Here is an 18,573-nt window from a genome sequence, read left to right as displayed (position 1 = left end):
AAAGAAAGAAAGACCACTCTAGAGGAAGACAAATTACTAAATTACTTGAATTCTTATACCAATTGGTACATATGATTACTAAATAACTTAAAATTTTATACCAATTTCTATGTATATATGATTAATGTTACTTTTTTGTTTTTAATAATGAGTTTAATTTTTACATACTAAAAATATAGAAAATGTTTAACAATAAGAATGTTGATAATATTTAAAACAATTTTGAAATAATAAAATATAAATTAAATGAATATAAAATAAAATTTACAATATTTAGAACTGATTTTTTTATTATAAATTGTTAAGTATAGTATTTTAAATTTATTTTGTTATAAATATAATTATTTAAAATCTTATAAAAAATTCGATATATATATATATATATATATATATAATTCATGGTAATTTTTTATTGAATAATATTAGTTTAATTTTTACATAATAAAAATATGAAAAATATTCAAAAATAAAAATATTTATGTAATAATTTAATATAAAAATGATAAATATAATTTATTCATAATTATTTGTGTGATAAAATTATTACATCACAATTATTTTACATGGTGTAAATAATTTGTATTATTAATAAATATATATCATTTTCTAAATTGATATGGAGATTTTAAATTTGAAAAATTAATAATGTTATTTAAGAACTTAAATAATAATTTATTAGATATTAAATGATAGAGTTGAAATATAATTTTTTTTTATAATAAATCAGTTTAAAACAAATGAAATTGATTAAAGAGTAAAATAATTCGTTAGAGAAACAATTGTTTATATGGTAGTTAAAATATAATTATATTTTTATGATAAATCAGTTAAAACAAATAAAAGACTAAAATAATTGGTTAAAAAAATAATTGTTTAAAAAAATAATTGTTTATATAGTAGTGTAAACAATTTGAATCATTAATAAATATATATCATTTTTTAAATAATATTATTTTAAAAAATAAAAGTAAAGTATATTTTTCTAAACTTAATTTTATTAAATTATCAAATACTTAAAAATTATAAAAGAATAAAATTAAAAAAATAAAAATAAAATAGAAATACATTTTATTTTTTAAGGCAAATCCGTTTAAAAATAAAATAAAAAGATAAAATACTGACATGTTTTCCATTTCGAAGTTACGCTTTCTTCAATGAAATCATAAATACTGACATGTTTTCCATTTTTTTTTCATCAAAAGTCGTGTCGTGTGTTGTGAATACTACTTGTAAGATGAAATTGTGGTCAATTGAAAGTCATGGTGTTGGAGACACATTTTTAACATGGAAATCGTGATCAATGAATACCACTATGTTTTTTTTTTTTTTGAAAATAAAGATCTAAGATACTTTGTTTTTGTTTTTTAAAAAGAATTAAAGGGGAAAGATGTAATGAATGGAGGTATAGGGTATAACTAAAGAACAATTTAAATTCATAGAATAATAATAATGTAAGTTTATAGAATAATTGTTTTATTACAAATAAGTAAATAATCATTTATCTATGAGAGCCTTTGTCACATTGTGGTCTTCTTGTAAGTTTTGTTGGTAGTCTTTGTTACCCTAAGAATCCACTAAGTCTTTTCCCTTTTAATTCTTTTAAAAAAACAAAAACAAAAACAAGATATACCATTAATAAATCCTTACTTAAAAGAAAAAAAAAATATCCATAGATAACGACTTCCATGCCAAAAACGTGTTCTTCACACCATGACTTTTAATTGAAAATTGTCTATTGATCACAACTTCATTTTACAAATCGTATTCGCAACACACAAGACTTCTAATGCAAAAACAAAAAGTGGAAATCGTGTCTAGTGTCCATGACTTCACTATGAAAAGCATATCATAGTCCAGAGTTTCACTTTTTCTGCGATTGTCACCATAACTTATTACTTCTACTTTGACTATAATGAAGTCACTTTCTCTTACCATGATTTATACCAAAAACACGTAATAAAAAAAAAATGCTGATCCTAATATTTTACCAAGTACACCAGATGGGGGTACATTTGTAGTCATACATCACACACATGCTATGTTCAAGAAGAAGAAAAGTTTGAAGTAGTCTCAAGGATCAGAAAGTCAAGGTTGAACACACTATCAAAAAGGGTTGGTTGAAGGCTCAAGCTCTCACAGAATAAAAGTATGTACTATTTATTATAGAGAAATAAGGCATCAAGCAATTACAATTCTGCAGTTAAATTAAGAGTGTTAGTTTTTAATTCATTAACTAAGGCTCAAACACAACTAATTGGAAGGACTCTCTTGATCACGGAGTCCATTAAAGAGTCTATTCTAAACCCTTCACTGTTTTTTCAGTAATATCTCTCACATAAATCTATTTAGTGAATGGGTGGCAGAGTTATGTTAGAATATATGGTTGTCAGTTTATACTTTATATATCCAGGTTCCCATATTTGAATGGTTATTCTCAATTACAAGTTTCATTGTATCAACTATACTAAGAGAGGAACATTTTGGTTGACATGTTAATCTCTATCTTACTCATTTATAGTCCTTGCATGCCAATGCCTTGGAATAGCCAAATGTAAAAGCTGTCATGTTCCACTAGTACTATGCCACATATTTCACACTTTTTTTTTATTGATTTAGTTTTTAAAAAATAAAAATATTTTTTAAAATTATTATTTAGATTCTTGATAATTACTTTAAAAGTCATATTTAATAATTATATTTGAGTAACAATATTTTTTTCAAAGATACTTGAGAATTAAAATCTTCTAAAATCAATTTCCAAAATGTAAATTAAAATGAGGCTACTTATCTCAAGTTTTTCAAGAAAGATCAACAAATATGGTGTGTAGTGAAATGGATTTCCTTGTTGGATGACTTGCACAAAAGGATGTTAATTGATTCCATTACTGAATTTTATTGTTACCTTTATGAGTAAATCCGTTTGAGGATGAAATCCATCCCAAATGGACCAAAACTCACCTTTATAGAGTGATAATGGTAAAAACTTTAATATCACGTAAGCAACAACCTTTCCTATGTATATCAGTTTACACTGGTTTTAGGGTGGATGCAGAGTATGTAACTGATTGCCCTTCCAATTATGGTGGTGCATAAGCGTGCTCATCAAAAGGGTGCTATATACAGAACTAGAAATGTCAAAAAAACACAACCAAAACAAAGAAAAGAGGTCATTTTCTGATCTATCCCTTTTCTACCTAATCCCAGTGCAGCCATCAGTGGAGTGTTATCACTGTAACAAATATTTGTATTCTTATCAATAATGGAATGGTTTGATGAACATTAAAATCATGCTGCTTAAACAAAACTATCCTAGTCAATTTATAATAATATAGAGGTGAGTGTAAATCTATCTTACAAGATAAGATTGAGTAAAATTTAAAAAGTTAATAAGATGATATCAGACTCTATTTCAGTGAAATTCCCTTTAGTATTAAGCCACCATTATCAGAATTATCTACTCTTAAAAATTTAAAACAGCATGATGATTACTTACAGTAAATTATTAAACACTTAAACATAAGAAAAGAAGTAAAAAGGGAGTTATTAAATTTAGTTTCTCATACCATTAATAGCAACAAAGTGTGCTCTTCATGGAAGAAGGAAGACGAAAAGGGAATCCATTGTTCTCCCTTTCCACTCGTACACGTCCCACCAAAATTGGCACACCGTGGTTTCAGAGCACACCGATGTTTATGCTTCAGATTTGTCCAAAACTGGGCTCTGAGGTTGCGAGGTTTCAAAAGGGATTACAATGGGGGATTTGGGGCATTTTAGCAGAAGAAGAACTAGGTTTCAATGAAGCATTTTGAGAATTTCATGGATGTAAGGTGACGATGTTTTAGAAGTGTAATTGAAAATGTGTGTGCATTTCAAACTGAGAGATTTCAAATTTTAAAATATTTTAAATTTGCATTATTTTGATTCAATTTTTCATTTTAAACATTTTATTTACATAATTAATTAAATTTTTAAAATTTTGAAACACCTCGAAAATTAATGCTACAACCCATATGTGTTGAGTTGTGTCCTGTAATTCTTCTTTAAAGAACTATATTTAATTCAAACACTTAAAATATACAATTTATGTAAATAGTCATTTTTCATTGCAAGGAATTAAATTCTCAATTTAACCATTTATTGTGGCGAATTTAATATTCAAAAGAAGATAAAGTATAACAAAAGAAAATATTAAATATATTTGTAACAAATTTTTATTTGTTCTTTTTATAAAGTTCATCCATAATTAAAAACAATTAACTATATTATTATTTAATAAAATGAAATTTTAGTTATATATATATATATATATATATATATATATATATATATATATATATATATATATATATGATTTAATTCCTTTTTAAAAAGGGTTGCCAAAAATTATTAACTATTTCTCTTTCTAAGTTTGAATTTGGTTTCTCAAAAATAAAATATAGAAAGAGTTGCAAAACAAGTACTAACATATATATATATATATATATATATATATATTCTATTTTATGTAATTTTAAAGTGTACTAAATTTTAATTAAAAAAAATCTTTATTTATAAAAAAAGACATATTTTAAAAAAAAAATATTTTAATAATTTTTATTTTTAATTTAAAATAAAAAAATTAAAAATTATTTAAATATCTTTAAACTTAAAATTTAAAATTTATAATTTTATCAACTAAAATGATATACTTTAAGAAGTTACATACTACTAGTTATGGATTCCAAGTTATGTAATTAATTAAAAGTTTTCAAAAATTAATTAAAATAAAAATAAAAGTTATATCTATTGACAACTCATTAATAAAAATGGAGAAAAAAAAATAATTAAGCCTAAAAAGGATTTATAATACTAGGAAGAAGAAAACATGAAAAAAGCAATAGAAGATCTTGACTAACAATAGTGAGAATCTTCTTAGTTGTATCCAGTTTGATTTCCAAAAGTGTTTTGAAAAAGGGTGATATGTTTATATGAGAGTGATTTGAATTTATGCAGTGGCATGAAGTAGACATATAGCATATGTGAGGAGTTTGAAAGGGACATGTTTATAAGCAATCCAACCTGAGGTAAGAAAAGCTTGACATACCTTGAAAGGTATAACAGAGAGTGGTGCATGTACTGTTCCAGTTTAGCTAGCTAGAAAGCAAAGGCATGTGAATGTGATGATGACAGAGGAAGAGAGAGCACACTCCCAACAAAGGCAAACACTTCTTTAACCATTCTCGGGTTGTGCTCTCTCTCTTCTGTCAACATGAGATGATATATCTCATCACAATCTCTCCAACCACCAATGAACCCTTCAACACATGCACTTCCATTCAATATCATCACCTGTCCAACATTACATCTCAACCATCATCATGCATTCCGATCAATATCAGACCATACATATACATTTATTAATACGGCATTTCCATGTGCACCTTTCCTCTACCAAATTAACCACTTTTTTCCTACTCTATTTTTGCTCATGCACATACTATATTGCTTTCTCATTCATTTACTTACCCACCATCTCTTCTATTTCACATCATCTACATGCATACCATTATTACATTACATTAATTAAAGACTTTCTACACTATATATGTATCTATATATATCCTCTGACATGGACTCAGGAACTATATTTAATGCTAAACTGTTCAGATCCGCTTAAGAAGCTCATTTTTAATACACACCAATCTAAGAACAGATCTTCTGTCATGCTTAACAAATATATGTTTATCTATGTATGTTAAAAAATGAATTTTAAGTTTAACTTAATCTCATAAAAGATGAAGTTTACATTCACTTATATTCTTTTAAATTGTTTTATTTTTAGTCAAAAATAAAATTTTGAACAATATATCAGTCTAAGAGAGCTGGTTTCACTTTTCTTCTTTATATCTCTGCATATTTTACTTAATTCAGATCGAGAGTACTTCCTCTAACACATAATTATGTCAAATTTGAAAAGAATACTAAACTGAGAAAATGGTCCAAGCCATAAATTATCCGGGGAAATATAGTACACTTTTTTTTTAAAAGGTTGGTCTAATGTTGGATATGATTACTCAAATAAAAGAAAAAGATATGTTATTTCTAATTAAACCTGTCAGTTAGCTTCAGCTACATAAAATGATAGAGATATACAAATATATAGATAGATAGATAAAGTCTTTCCATGTTTTAGAATGAATCATAATCAAATGCAGTGTGTTTTAACGAAATTTGCTTGATCTGTGGAGAAGTAAATTCATGTCTTAGTTTTTATCCTGCTGTCTGTTTAGTTCCTCCAAACCATTGAATTTGGATCTTATTTGCAGAAGGATCAAGAAAAGAAACATGTAGGCTCCTCATAAGATGAGAAATTAAACATGATGCTGGTTTTGTAAGTATATTGAATGATTATAGGTGTATATATGCTAAAACTTCTTTAGAAATGATATGGTATAAGCACACTTGATATGTGAAGAATATATAGGAGTCAACAGTTAATTAAGCATGAATTCACCTGCATAATGAATCTCTTTCATCTCAAATCAGCTTCACCAATTTAAGCTTTTCTCCTTTTCTACATAGGTAGCAGAGAACTATGCTGATAATTAACCTTCATATATAGGTAGGAAAGAAGAGATAGTAAGAATATAAAGGTCCAAAAGAGGAAACAAAAAGGGTTGAGAATGCAAAAGCATTCTGGAGTTGTGGAGAAGGAAGATGAAGACATTTTTTTTCTCATGAACATGATGAAGGCTCGAGAGAGAATGAGGAGAGAAAAACGTATCAAACAAAAACTCTATCAAAGGTGAATATGTCACCCCAGAACCATATAGCGGTTCTTATATAACATCAAGCTCATTCAATTTAGCAGATGGTACGGTGTGTGTATATATGTATATATACATATGTATATGTATATGTATATGTGTATATATGGTTTAGCTAACCTTGTATAGGTGTAATAAATGTAGAGATGTATTCTTAGGAATATCACCTAAGTAATTAAATGCAATGATGGCTAACTGATTTGGTTCAGTTTGAAAACTAAATTTATGAGCATGAAGTTTATCCTTTTTTATGTATTATTAATTAGTTTTGTTAAGGAATTTATTAAATAATTCTTTTTTTAAATAATGACAATTAATCCTAAGGAATTGTCAAAAAGAGAGTAAATCAAAGTCTCCCAATTAACATTTTCTCTGTTTCTTTTATGTTTTTGTGTGGCTGTTGGTTAAACTTGCTTAATACAAAATAAGAACTGTAATAATTTTTTATTTCTTATCACTTTATATTTATAAACAATTGCATGCAAGACTTTAAGGTAAATTCATTCAAGGCATCAAATTTGAGACAGTGGAAGCTTGTGAAATGATGACAGAGAAAGTTTTGTACTGTTCGACTGAAACTGTCACCTGTGTGTCTTTAGTTGAATGCACGGAGCCAATGAACTACATTGCTGAATAAGATCCTAGGAAGCATTTTGCTTATATATGAAATGAGTTTAACTTTTATCAGTAACATTGTACACATTTTTACATTGTTAATCAATAAAAAAGTATTTAATGTCTGTGCATGGTTAGTGCAAAAAATTTCATATCATCATCAAAATGATTAGTGGTTCATCAGTACTATTCTAAGCAAATTGTAGATATGAAATCATTTATTCTCTGGTAGCAGTATTAGGAAGAGAATACACTGAAACATATCTTTGAGAGAGAGAAAGTGCAACTAAAACCCCATCTTGTGGACCTGGCTTCCTGTTTTGGTGTTTCAAAGTAATGTCAGGGACCATGTTGTGTGTCTCTATGATCTATGCTCTGTAGGGTTTGGTTGTTCTCACTTGTGACTTCTGAGCATAACAGAGAGGATAATAGTTTTTATGACACGTTGTGGACATGCACAAGAATTGCTGATGCTCATCAGTCATAGCCCTATGCATGGCAATGCATAGTTCAGAGAAGCCAAATTTACTCACGCATTCATGGTTAACACTTGTTTTCTCCTTATCATCATTTTCCATGGAACAGCTCATCATAAGCACTAACATTATTTCTCCAAACAGATGTTAACCTATTATTCACCCTACAAAACTTTTTTCTGAAAATTACTTTTTTTTTAGTATATTTAGAAGTTAGTCTAAGGATTACATCATAAATATCTAAATTAGTATTGAATTGAGTTGTATTACAAGTGGGTTCACAGGCACCATTGATTTAGTGCTTGTAGTAACTTGGAATAAATAGCACTTTCAGAAACCAAAAAACTTGAAAACTGCATTACTGTATACTGTCATATGCTAAAAAAGAACAAGACAAAAATGAAAGTAAAGATTCTGCCAAAGAATACTCCATGAGTGAGAAATGCACGTTATGCCCAAGTAAAGTTTTTTTAAACTTAACAGAATATTTTGACACTACAAAACCATTGGCATTCATTTCTAGCATTTCGTAACCAGTCTTTACCATGCACTTTTTGGATGGACAAAAGTTACAGCTGCAGCTATAAGTGCCTATATATAATTTGCCACCAGTAACATTAATAGCTCTGCACCTCATATGGCAGTGTCACAGTAAAAATAGTTAAGGGTATTAAAAACTAAACCAATACAGCAACAGGAAATCATTAAAATTGATCAAAACCAATTTGTACTGGATGTTTTGATCTATTTCTTTTTTCCCTTCAATATTCGGTTTGATTCAGATTAAAAATCAAGTATCAATCTTATATATTTAATAGTTAATTATCAGAGCATTACAGCAGACAATTGCAATGTAAGTTAGCTGTGAATATTAAAAAAGTGAAATTATAAATAGGTCAATAATTGAAAAGAAAATGTCTCTTTATGATATATTTCCTCATTATAAAATGAATAACAGTTTTAAAATAATATCAACCTCTAAAACTAAATTAAACTGTAGTTTTAAAAATTGATTTGGTTTGATTATATTTGATGTTTAATTCAATTGACTTTTTAATACAAAACTGAACTAAATCAAACTACAAACACAACTAAAAGACAGACATTCCAAGTTAACAGCTACTGAACATTACACATAAAGTAATCTCTTGAAACTGCAGCAGAATGTGTAATTATGCTGGAGAAATCTTTGAAACTTGGACTTTCCATTTAGAAATTGCATCTGTACTTGTTTTAAAGATCACCAATTCATCATCCTTCCAGAGCTCCTTAGGAAATACAACTTATTGACAATCACATCTCATATAAATCTTTTCTGAGAAATCAGAATGCCTGTTCTGGAAGTGCAGTATCCCACTGCAGGTTAAATGCTTGATTCCAAAGTATGAAGACATGAAGAGATATACCAGAACAGCCGTAACTCATAAGCAGCCTCTTCATTTTTCATCGGATGACATCTATTTGCCAATAAACCCACAAAGGATTCCTTTCCAGAAATTCAATCTATGAATCACGTACCAAACGGGCAGCAAAGGAACCATCTAGTGAATGTTTAACTGGGTTGGAGAAAAAGAAACCACTGCTTGTCACAAAATCAGGAGGAACATATCCGTGTACAGGATCAATGCAGAAATCCTGGAATTCAAATAATAGTAAATTAGCACTTGAAAAATTAGAGGGGAAACCAGAACACTGATCTCCAAAGAGAATGATATGCATGTTGTCCCTGTTTAATCCATTCTGCTGTGTCAAAAACTCAAAATAGAATCAGACAATCATGTCCTAAAAGGTCTACAAGGACCTAATCAAAGACATGCTGAACATTTAATTTCTATAAACTTCCAGTAAACCCAAATGCTATAAAACAACATTCCTGAAACATAAACAGCATCCAATTTCTCTAAAGAAGCCCGACACCAAGCTTAAAAGGAGGATTTGCCATTTAAAAAATCTGCCATATAACAATTCAACTAAAGCTAATTTAAAGTAGTGCAATTCAGAAAAGGAAAGAGTATTTTAAACAAAAGATTAGAATATTTGAATAAAATTAGTGAATAGTGATCATTCTTACCGGATGTCTTACAAGAAATTCAGCCACCCTGTCATCGTTCTCTTCGGGATCTATGGAGCATGTACTGTAAACTAATACTCCCCCAGGTTTTACCAATCTAAATGTGCAAAAAAAAATGCATTAGGGAAACAATGTGTCATTAGTTTCATCTACTATAGAAATTATTTCGAAATTAGTCTACTCAACTTTTCATATCAGCATACAACAACAAGCGTTGATTGATTAAACAATAAGCAACCAACATGTGAAGCTTTTCGTCACTTCATTCAATGAATTCACTGGACAAAAAATAATGTACAGAAACAGAGAGGGAACATCAAAGAGAATCCCCGGCTTACTTGGATGCTGCATCCAGGAGCTCATCTTGTAATTTCTTCAGTTCTTCCATATCCTCAAGCTTCCTGTTCCATCGCAAGTCCGCTCTCTTCAAAAGCCGATGAATAAAACAGATTAATAAACAAGAAAAGGGGAATATACAAATTAATTTGTGAAAACAATGACAATGAGGAAACATATTTTAACACAATCACCTTGGATAGAACACCAAGTCCAGAACATGGAGCATCCAACAAAACTTTGTCACTCTTAAGTTGTTCATTATCCTGGATAAAATCCAAAAGAAAACTAATAAAAAATAATTAAATAACAATTTCATAGTTAACACTTACAGGGAAAAAATAGCATACAGTCAATGTACGAAGATCAGCATGAATGGCGGTAATGACACCATCCACTTGGTGCAACTTTGCTGTCTCTTTAAGAATTCTCAACCTACCACTATTTACATCAACTGCAAATACCTTACCTGAAAACACAAGTTTTCCTTTTATTCTGCTGAATGGAAAACGGAAAAAGCAAGAAACTAGTATATCAACAAATTAGTAAGTTAGAATATTGTAGTAAAAAACAGAGTCTCATAGCCAGAATGAGTGAAGATCGACCAAGATTATTATCTCCAACAGAGAACACGATTCAGAGTATCTGACGAGATTGAAATTCAATGATTTAATAAAATATCTTAGACAAATTAGTACCTTGACCACTTAAATGAGAGGCCATGTATAGGGTCTTCCCACCAGGAGCAGCACAACCATCGACGATAGTTTCACCAGGTTGAGGATCCACAACAGAAACTACTAGACCTGCAATCAAGGATGTGACACACTGTACGATTATAACCATGTAAAGTAAAATTTTCTTTAAATTCGAAATGGAAAATACAGACCGGTTGAAATCTATACATTGATTAGGATATAGGGTAAAATAGTGTGTATGCTAAATGCAAGGCCTTTGGTCACAAATTCCATCAATCACAACAAAATCTTACAAAGAAAACCAATACAGGAACATGAATGCATAAAATGATGTAGTATTATCCCTGGTGGGTCATCTAGCAAAGAAGAGGCCAGTGGCAGTGTTCCAAGTAAAATGCAAAAGAGGAGAAAATAAACTTTAGATATTACTGCCTTATATGAATCCCTTCTATGAGAAAAGATGACAGGTTGACCTGCACTTTCATCCTGAACTGAACATAAACCCTTTTTGAGCAGACCAGCATGAATGACAATCTGAAATACGAGCCTACAATCAGTCAGCTTAAACGAGAAAGTCACGCTTACTTCATAATAGATAATAACAGCAAAAACAAATATAACTTCAATGCCTCTCATGTGAAAAATATAAGAGAAATCAAAGTAAAAGATAAACCACAGTAAGCAAGTAGTCATCTAAAGCACAATTACACACTGTTGAACCTTTTAGCTATTATTACATAAGGTAGAAAATATGCATATAGTTCAGTCCCAACGGGTATTCTCCTCTAATGAGTGTTTGGCACCATAGAAATTCATAAAACTCATAAGGAAATTTATACCTGCAACCCAGTTTTGATACGAACAAATTCATCTAAATACAATGAAAGCTTGTGTGGGACCTGAAACTTAAATCTGTCAGGAAGACATTGACAATATAGAGAGTAACAGGTAATATACAATTATATAGTGCAAATGTAACATGAACTTCTGCTCAAACCTGATGAGAAAGAAAGGAATTCATTCAAAAACAAACTGCACAATTTTATAAATTTACAAAAACATTAAACAATAAAAATAAAATAAAAAGCAGATACTGTGATAAGCAAATGCCACATTCAATTATGGCAGTGGTAGCACCTTCAATGCATTAAGCTGTGCCACAAGGTCATCTCTTGAAAAACCACTTGCACGATTTGCTCTGAAATTATCATAAAAATATAGCTTGAGTTCTTTATTGTGTGTTACATGCTACCCCAGGTAGAGCACAAATAAACGGAAGAAATATTCACTTGCCTTAAGCTGAAACTGGGCTCACTGTTGTTCCATATCATCAATTTAATGGCTTCTTCCTGGCCGAGATACTTTGTCCATCTCCTTATCATCCACTGCAAAAGGAGCAATAAGAAAATGTTTCGATTAAATTTTACTTACCTTATTTTGTTGATAGCAACTTTCGTAAATTGCAAAGTTCCTTTTGTTAACCCTTACATGTTAGTTTGGTTAAAAGAATACTAAATTATTTATTATACAGTTGTCCTCTTCCTGCCCTTGTAGGATCCCAAATATGCCATTGGCACCTTGGGTAGTATACTATTGGAGTATTATATCCCTACTATACTTTGATTTATAGAAAAAGTAAACTAAAATGGTTATGCCAAAAAAGGTAAACAAATTTGTTCATTGTTATGAGTTAGAACAGAGAAAGGAAAATTAGTGGCTAGTAAGTTAGAGGGGTTAACTAGTTATAGATAATATGAGGGTGTAAGGGAGTTGGTGACCTTTTATGTTTTATCAGTTGTAAACAAAGCTACCTTTGTCTAAAAGGGTAAACAGTCTGAGGAGAGATTTGTCTCCTTTGTTCTGTTCAATTAAGTCAATCAATTATTTTTCTTCTTTTTCCCTCATTTCCATTTTGGGGATGCAACATTAATCATCACAGCTAACCAATTTTATTAGACAAAAATCTTTAGACAATCAACTGTTGACTTCAACTATCTAGAATGGAACAGCAAGACTAAACATGCAGCCATAACCAAGAAGTGCAAAGGGAAAGAAAAGAAGGATTTTTTATTGAATAGAATGAAAATAACACGAAATAGGAGAGCAGTCTCTCCTTCAAGGGCTTCCCCTTCACAAAGAGCTGATGCTCAATCTACAAAATTGACATTCTTTTCTCTCATCTCCTTTCCTATTTATATCTAACACCTCAAGTAACTAACTTGTTAATATTCTAAATATCTTAACTAATTTCTCTTCTCCTTGTATACTAACAATACACTCCTCCAAAAAGCAACCTTGTCCTCAAGGTTGGAACAGTGGAAGTTTGATCCTGTAGCTCATCTTCATCACTGTGATCTTTATCAACCCTTCTTGAAAGCATTGTTATATTGTCCTATCATAGGATGGGAATCCACTCGCTACAACATGCAAATTTTGGGCCTGGAGGCTTGGGTGGTGGTGGGGAAGAGATTGGATTTTGTATAAAAGTCTCTAAACCCAGTAAGTTGAAATTCCAAGATTCCAATGTCAATGATGTTCCAACCACCTTCATTATCAGATGACTCCAACAATAATTTCTTATTCATATTATGGAAATCTGAATCTGGGAACGATGCTTGGTTAGCATCTCGATCTTCATCTTTCTTATTGGTTAACTTTATAATCGAGTTATCAAGAAACTGATCTTGAGTCCATAATGTTCACTCTCCTTGTTGATGCATCCACTTCTTTCTCCATAATGATTTTTATTTCTCTTGCTAATCTCACCTCATTTTTTGTTTTTTCTCCATTGCAGATGGTGTGATTCTTCATTACCGAACCTTCTTTACTTCTACTGTCAGATTTCAAGAATTGAAACGCATTACCGTCACACTTAAAACTACTACTCTCTGAATCAGTGTCCCCTTTTATACATCTAAAATGCTGGTCCTCATGCAAGAACGCTGTGGAAGTGTCCACTTATTTGCTGCAAGACTGCATCTCAGTTTTCTCTTCTTGTTTCATGGCAGTCAATCTTTCAAAGATATGGCTACCATAACTATCTTTGAATCTTTTTACCAAAGCTGTGGAAAATGATTCCCAATGAACCTGGCTTATCTTGGCACCAAATATAGAACCAAAGCATAGTCACACTCATATAAGGTTGGCTTAGTGGTAAAGTTAGAAAGGAGGGTCAGTGAGGTTGTGGGTTCAACTCCTCCAACTAACAACTAACATTGCCGATAAAAAAAAAAAAAACAAACAGTCATACCCTCCATGCTCATGAATGCATATTACAGCTTATCAAATGAATGAATTCCTTGCATCTCAGAATTTTTCAGTCCTAGCAATCGAACCAATTGGATCTGTCCTAAAACACTCGCAACTTCACCATGGCCAAAATTTGTGCTTCCTTCATCTTGAACATAGGCTCTCCCTCAAAGACCAGATAGGTTGGACCAATTTGTTAGGAATCAAGAATTGAAAAGAGAAATAAAAGAAATACTTTTATTCAATAAAATGGAAAAACAAGAAATAAGAGAGCACTCTCTCATCCTTCACAAAGAGCTAATGTTCAATCTACAAAATTAACATCTTTTTTTTGTCCTCTCCTTCTCCCCCAATTTATCTAACTCACACCTCAGGTAACTAACTCATTAATATTCTAACTATCTTAACTTATGTCTCTTCTCCTTATATCCTAACAGAATACTCTTAAAACTCTTCTTGCAAAAAACAGGGATAGACATTTAAGATATATTTATCTAGGCATTTGATCTTAGGTACAGCAAACTTATGTTTGACCAATGATACTAGCCCTGAGAAAGTAAACAACCAAGAAAACGCCTTTCAAAGTGAGAACCATTATATTTTAGTGCACTGTATCTAAATTCTGAAATACAAATTTCACCTTCAAAATAAAAAAATTTTGGCTTTCAACGTTAGCCTATTAATTATGTTTTGATAACAACCACAAAATATTAAGAAAATAACAATAGCATAACACTTTAGGTATGCAAGAGCAAGGTAGAAAATGAGTACAAACTAAGTATTGATCACATAGTTCTAATTCTTTATCGATTTTTTTTTGTTTACAGATATTTTGAATATCTTAAGCTTATACCGTACCCATACTTTAATGGTATTCAGGTTATTGCTAAGCACAAAATAAAAGATTTTATGCTTATCGGTCTCTGATGCATGATTCCAAGTTCTGAATTTTCCTTAAGTTAGAATAATGAATAGTGGTATAGAAAAGGTTAAAGCAGTAAGTCACTCACAACTGGATGTGAGTGTAGAGTTGCCAATGCACGGGCTTGAGCACGGTCATCACCCTCCACTTTGGGCAAAGGAAGAGTACCGTTCTCCTGCAAACCAAACATCAATGGATTTGATAAAATTCTTCTTGATTTATAGTGTTAAGAAATAGACCACCTATTAATGTTTAATTTCATGTTCAAGATGTATAAATCTCAGCATAGGAGTGTGTTGGAAATTTCACTTCAACTAGAGATAAGGTCAATTTAAAATATATAAATAGATACAAATCTCACCTTACAAGCTAGCTTTGTAGAGTTAACTAGACTTAAAATCTTAAAAAAGATTTCTTCTCAGTCGTTCTGGTGTGGAGTTTATTTACTCTGACTAGGTTTCAGAAGTGGACCACACGAAATAACGTTGTATATTATATAATGTTGAACATGAAGAAGAACACCAAAAATAGATTTTAACCCATGACTCTAATAGCATATTAAGAAGTGCATTTTAAATTTAACTCTACCTCCACAAAGTCATCTTGTGAGATAAAGCTTGTATCCATTTATATACTCTAAATTGATATTATCTCTAGTTGATGAGGAATTCCAACGTACAATTAAGACATTCAATATAAAAAAATGTAAAACCTTAAGCACAACTAGCTTTCGGAGGATTCCATTGACCATGTTTCCAGCCCCAGGTCTAAGAGCAACTTTAGCAAGCTCCACGTTCTGCATTTCATACAGCAGATTCATACTACAATTAAAAGAAGGTTGGAACTATACTGTATATATTATATTGAACCAAAGCCTCAAAGTTACACTAACATGACATCAAAATTTATTTTAAAAAATTTATTCTTCTGAAAAAAAGAAGAAATATAGGTTGAATTTCAAAACAATTAAAAAAATTGAATTCAATAAATGAAAATCCTTTGCAATTATAAATTTAGTTAATATCCAATGTTCAAATTATAATCTTTATGATATTTTCTCAAGCCTTAGGCAACATGAATCCAATCCAACCAATTCATCTACTAAAAAAGAAATACATATGGGCCATAAAATACCTCATCTACAACAGCATAAGGTGGCATGTCCAATTTGACAACCTCATAGAAGCCAATTCGTAGAATCTGAACCAATTAAAGTACTAAGTTCATTAATAATGCCCAAAGAACATAAGGACTCAGGCTGATGAATGTTTAACAACACCACGTAATTTATTGCAAAAGATCCAGCAAAAAATCTTTAATGAGCAGAGTTCGACGAAATTAAAAAAAAATGGAATTTTGCTCTTTTCTTTACCCTCTGTTTGTGCTGTATATGACGTATTTAATTAGTCAGTGACTAAAACAAACATGATCGTAAGAAATATAGAGCTCAAATTCACCTGTAAGAGAAGAGGTTCCATGCTAGATATATCTTTATCATGACATAGTGAATTGATCAGATGATCAAGATATCTTCTCCAGCGAATTGTGCCACCAACAATGTCTGTGACCTATGTAATTTGTAGTACGAACAGAGAAAAGAATCAATAATTTGCTGATGAAGTGACATGATCGGGAATTTAGTTTAGAAGTCGAATACACGTTTTAGAAGGGGTGATAATACTCTGGATTTTGCAAAGTCTGATCAAATAGGAGAAATTGGGTGAAGTAATCAACGTCTAAGTAGGACTGTAAATCAAGCATTATACTCATACAATGTGCTTAATATGAAGATAAGCGCGCATTCAATCATTCCCATATACCACTTTCATAAAGGACAACAAAACTCATTTGCATATTGAATTATTAATATGAAACTAGAAAAGTTGTCATTACCAAAGCATCCAATCTTGAAGTTGTTAGATATTAAAGAGAACATTTAAACATAAGAAAGAACATTTTGCAACTTAAGTTGTGAAGCAAAGCACAGAAAGGATTCAAAGGGTTCAAGGTAACAACTAACTAAATTACTAACCAATCTAAGGTCATGATGACTCAATTCCCGAGTGCGAAAACCGAGCGTTCTTTGAACATATCCCATCTCGTTTTCACCAGAACCTTTCCCTTTCTCGTTGAGAAGGTCAGCAAAAGCACCACCGAGCTCAATTCGCATCAATCTCACCGCTGAAACTACAACATCGACAAAAACCAAACCAACAAATAAAAAACTCCACTTTCTTTCAAAGCACACACGACGATGAGGGAAAAAGTGGATGCACCAGCTCTATGAGGAGAAACCTCTAAATTCAGCTTCTGGGGTTTGACCAAACGTTTGCCTCTGCCTGAAAGTTTCATTTTTTATTTTCAATAGTGAAAGAAGCATTCAATGAAGTAGGAGCATTGTAGCAGGAGATGAAAAAGCATGCTTTGTTTGTTGTTACCTTTGACAGTAGGAATGGATATGTTAGTGCAGCAGCTTCTACGGGAAAACTTCAATGGCTTGGAAGAAGAAGATGATGATGCAGCTTTGCGAGGTTTTGCGGGGACAGGTAAAGCCATGTACAGCACCTGCGCCATGCTTAGATTCTTTCGACTTCTGATTCCTAATTTCGTAGTCTTTTCTTTGGGTATGCTTTGGATAAGGAAAATGACATTTTACACCATTTTGACACTGCACACGTGTCAAAATGTGGTTGGATGATTTCAAATTAAAAAAGTTAAGACAGGGGTATATTTGGAAGAAAAAAACCAAAGTTTATATTTTTAATTTGAAATCGTCCAACCACATTTTGACACATGTGCAGTGTCAAAATAATGTCAAAAAATGGTGTCAAAATATCATTTTCCTTTGGATAATAAAGGTTTTTATTTGTATTTTTTTATTTATTTTAATAAACCATCAAATCAAAATTCCAAAAAAGAAATACATAATTCTTTCAATTATATAAAAATTATTAGTTAAAATATTCTCAGTTGATTCTTTTATTTTTTGGAAAATTTCTATTTCAAAAAATGTGATACAATTTAATTTTTTTTCTACACGTTACATATCTTTCTCAGGTCATAACTTTTTTTTTATATTTTATTTAAAAATTTTAATTAAAAAATATCAGGTACCAAATGAGTGTTATGTGTTATAGACGAGGGTGTGAGAAAAAAATCTCAATTTAATCAATATAATTACTATTTTGATTTAATTCAATTATTGAATATTTTTTTTAAATTAAAATCAAATTTAATTTTTATTAGAATAATATTTTAAAAAATAATATTAATTTTTATTAAAATTTATATTTTTTAAAAATATTTTAAACAAGATTAAATTTATTTAAATTTATTTCTTACATTTAATTTTATTTAAATTTTGTTTTAAAATTTTAAATGTATTTTGATATTTTATTAC

At 30.4% G+C, this 18,573-nt stretch overlaps 1 protein-coding gene and 1 long non-coding RNA gene across 2 annotated transcripts; both read right to left on the bottom strand.

The window, feature by feature from the left end:
* Positions 1 to 2,823: 2,823 nt before the first annotated feature.
* On the bottom strand, positions 2,824 to 6,779 carry LOC111241820. Its single transcript, XR_002668097.1, has 3 exons — positions 6,494 to 6,779; positions 5,084 to 5,328; positions 2,824 to 3,720 (listed from the first exon to the last, which is right to left on the bottom strand). It is a non-coding gene; the product is annotated as an uncharacterized LOC111241820 (long non-coding RNA).
* A 2,118-nt stretch (positions 6,780 to 8,897) lies between these two features.
* On the bottom strand, positions 8,898 to 17,802 carry LOC106765232 (probable ribosomal RNA small subunit methyltransferase B). Its single transcript, XM_014649778.2, has 17 exons — positions 17,612 to 17,802; positions 17,450 to 17,512; positions 17,206 to 17,360; positions 16,631 to 16,741; positions 16,308 to 16,373; positions 15,886 to 15,969; positions 15,262 to 15,348; positions 12,296 to 12,387; positions 12,140 to 12,200; positions 11,842 to 11,901; positions 11,476 to 11,536; positions 11,003 to 11,110; positions 10,655 to 10,773; positions 10,499 to 10,570; positions 10,307 to 10,392; positions 9,969 to 10,065; positions 8,898 to 9,532 (listed from the first exon to the last, which is right to left on the bottom strand). Exons 1-17 carry the CDS (start codon positions 17,745 to 17,747, stop codon positions 9,401 to 9,403), a joined length of 1,590 nt encoding a protein of 529 aa, XP_014505264.1. The 5' UTR covers positions 17,748 to 17,802; the 3' UTR covers positions 8,898 to 9,400.
* Between the last annotated feature and the right edge of the window lie 771 nt (positions 17,803 to 18,573).

Source organism: Vigna radiata, chromosome 6 (assembly GCF_000741045.1).
Source record: "Vigna radiata var. radiata cultivar VC1973A chromosome 6, Vradiata_ver6, whole genome shotgun sequence".
Classification (NCBI taxonomy): Eukaryota; Viridiplantae; Streptophyta; class Magnoliopsida; order Fabales; family Fabaceae; genus Vigna; species Vigna radiata.
Note: the sequence above shows the minus strand (reverse complement) of the source record. Positions and strands in the feature narration are given on the sequence as shown.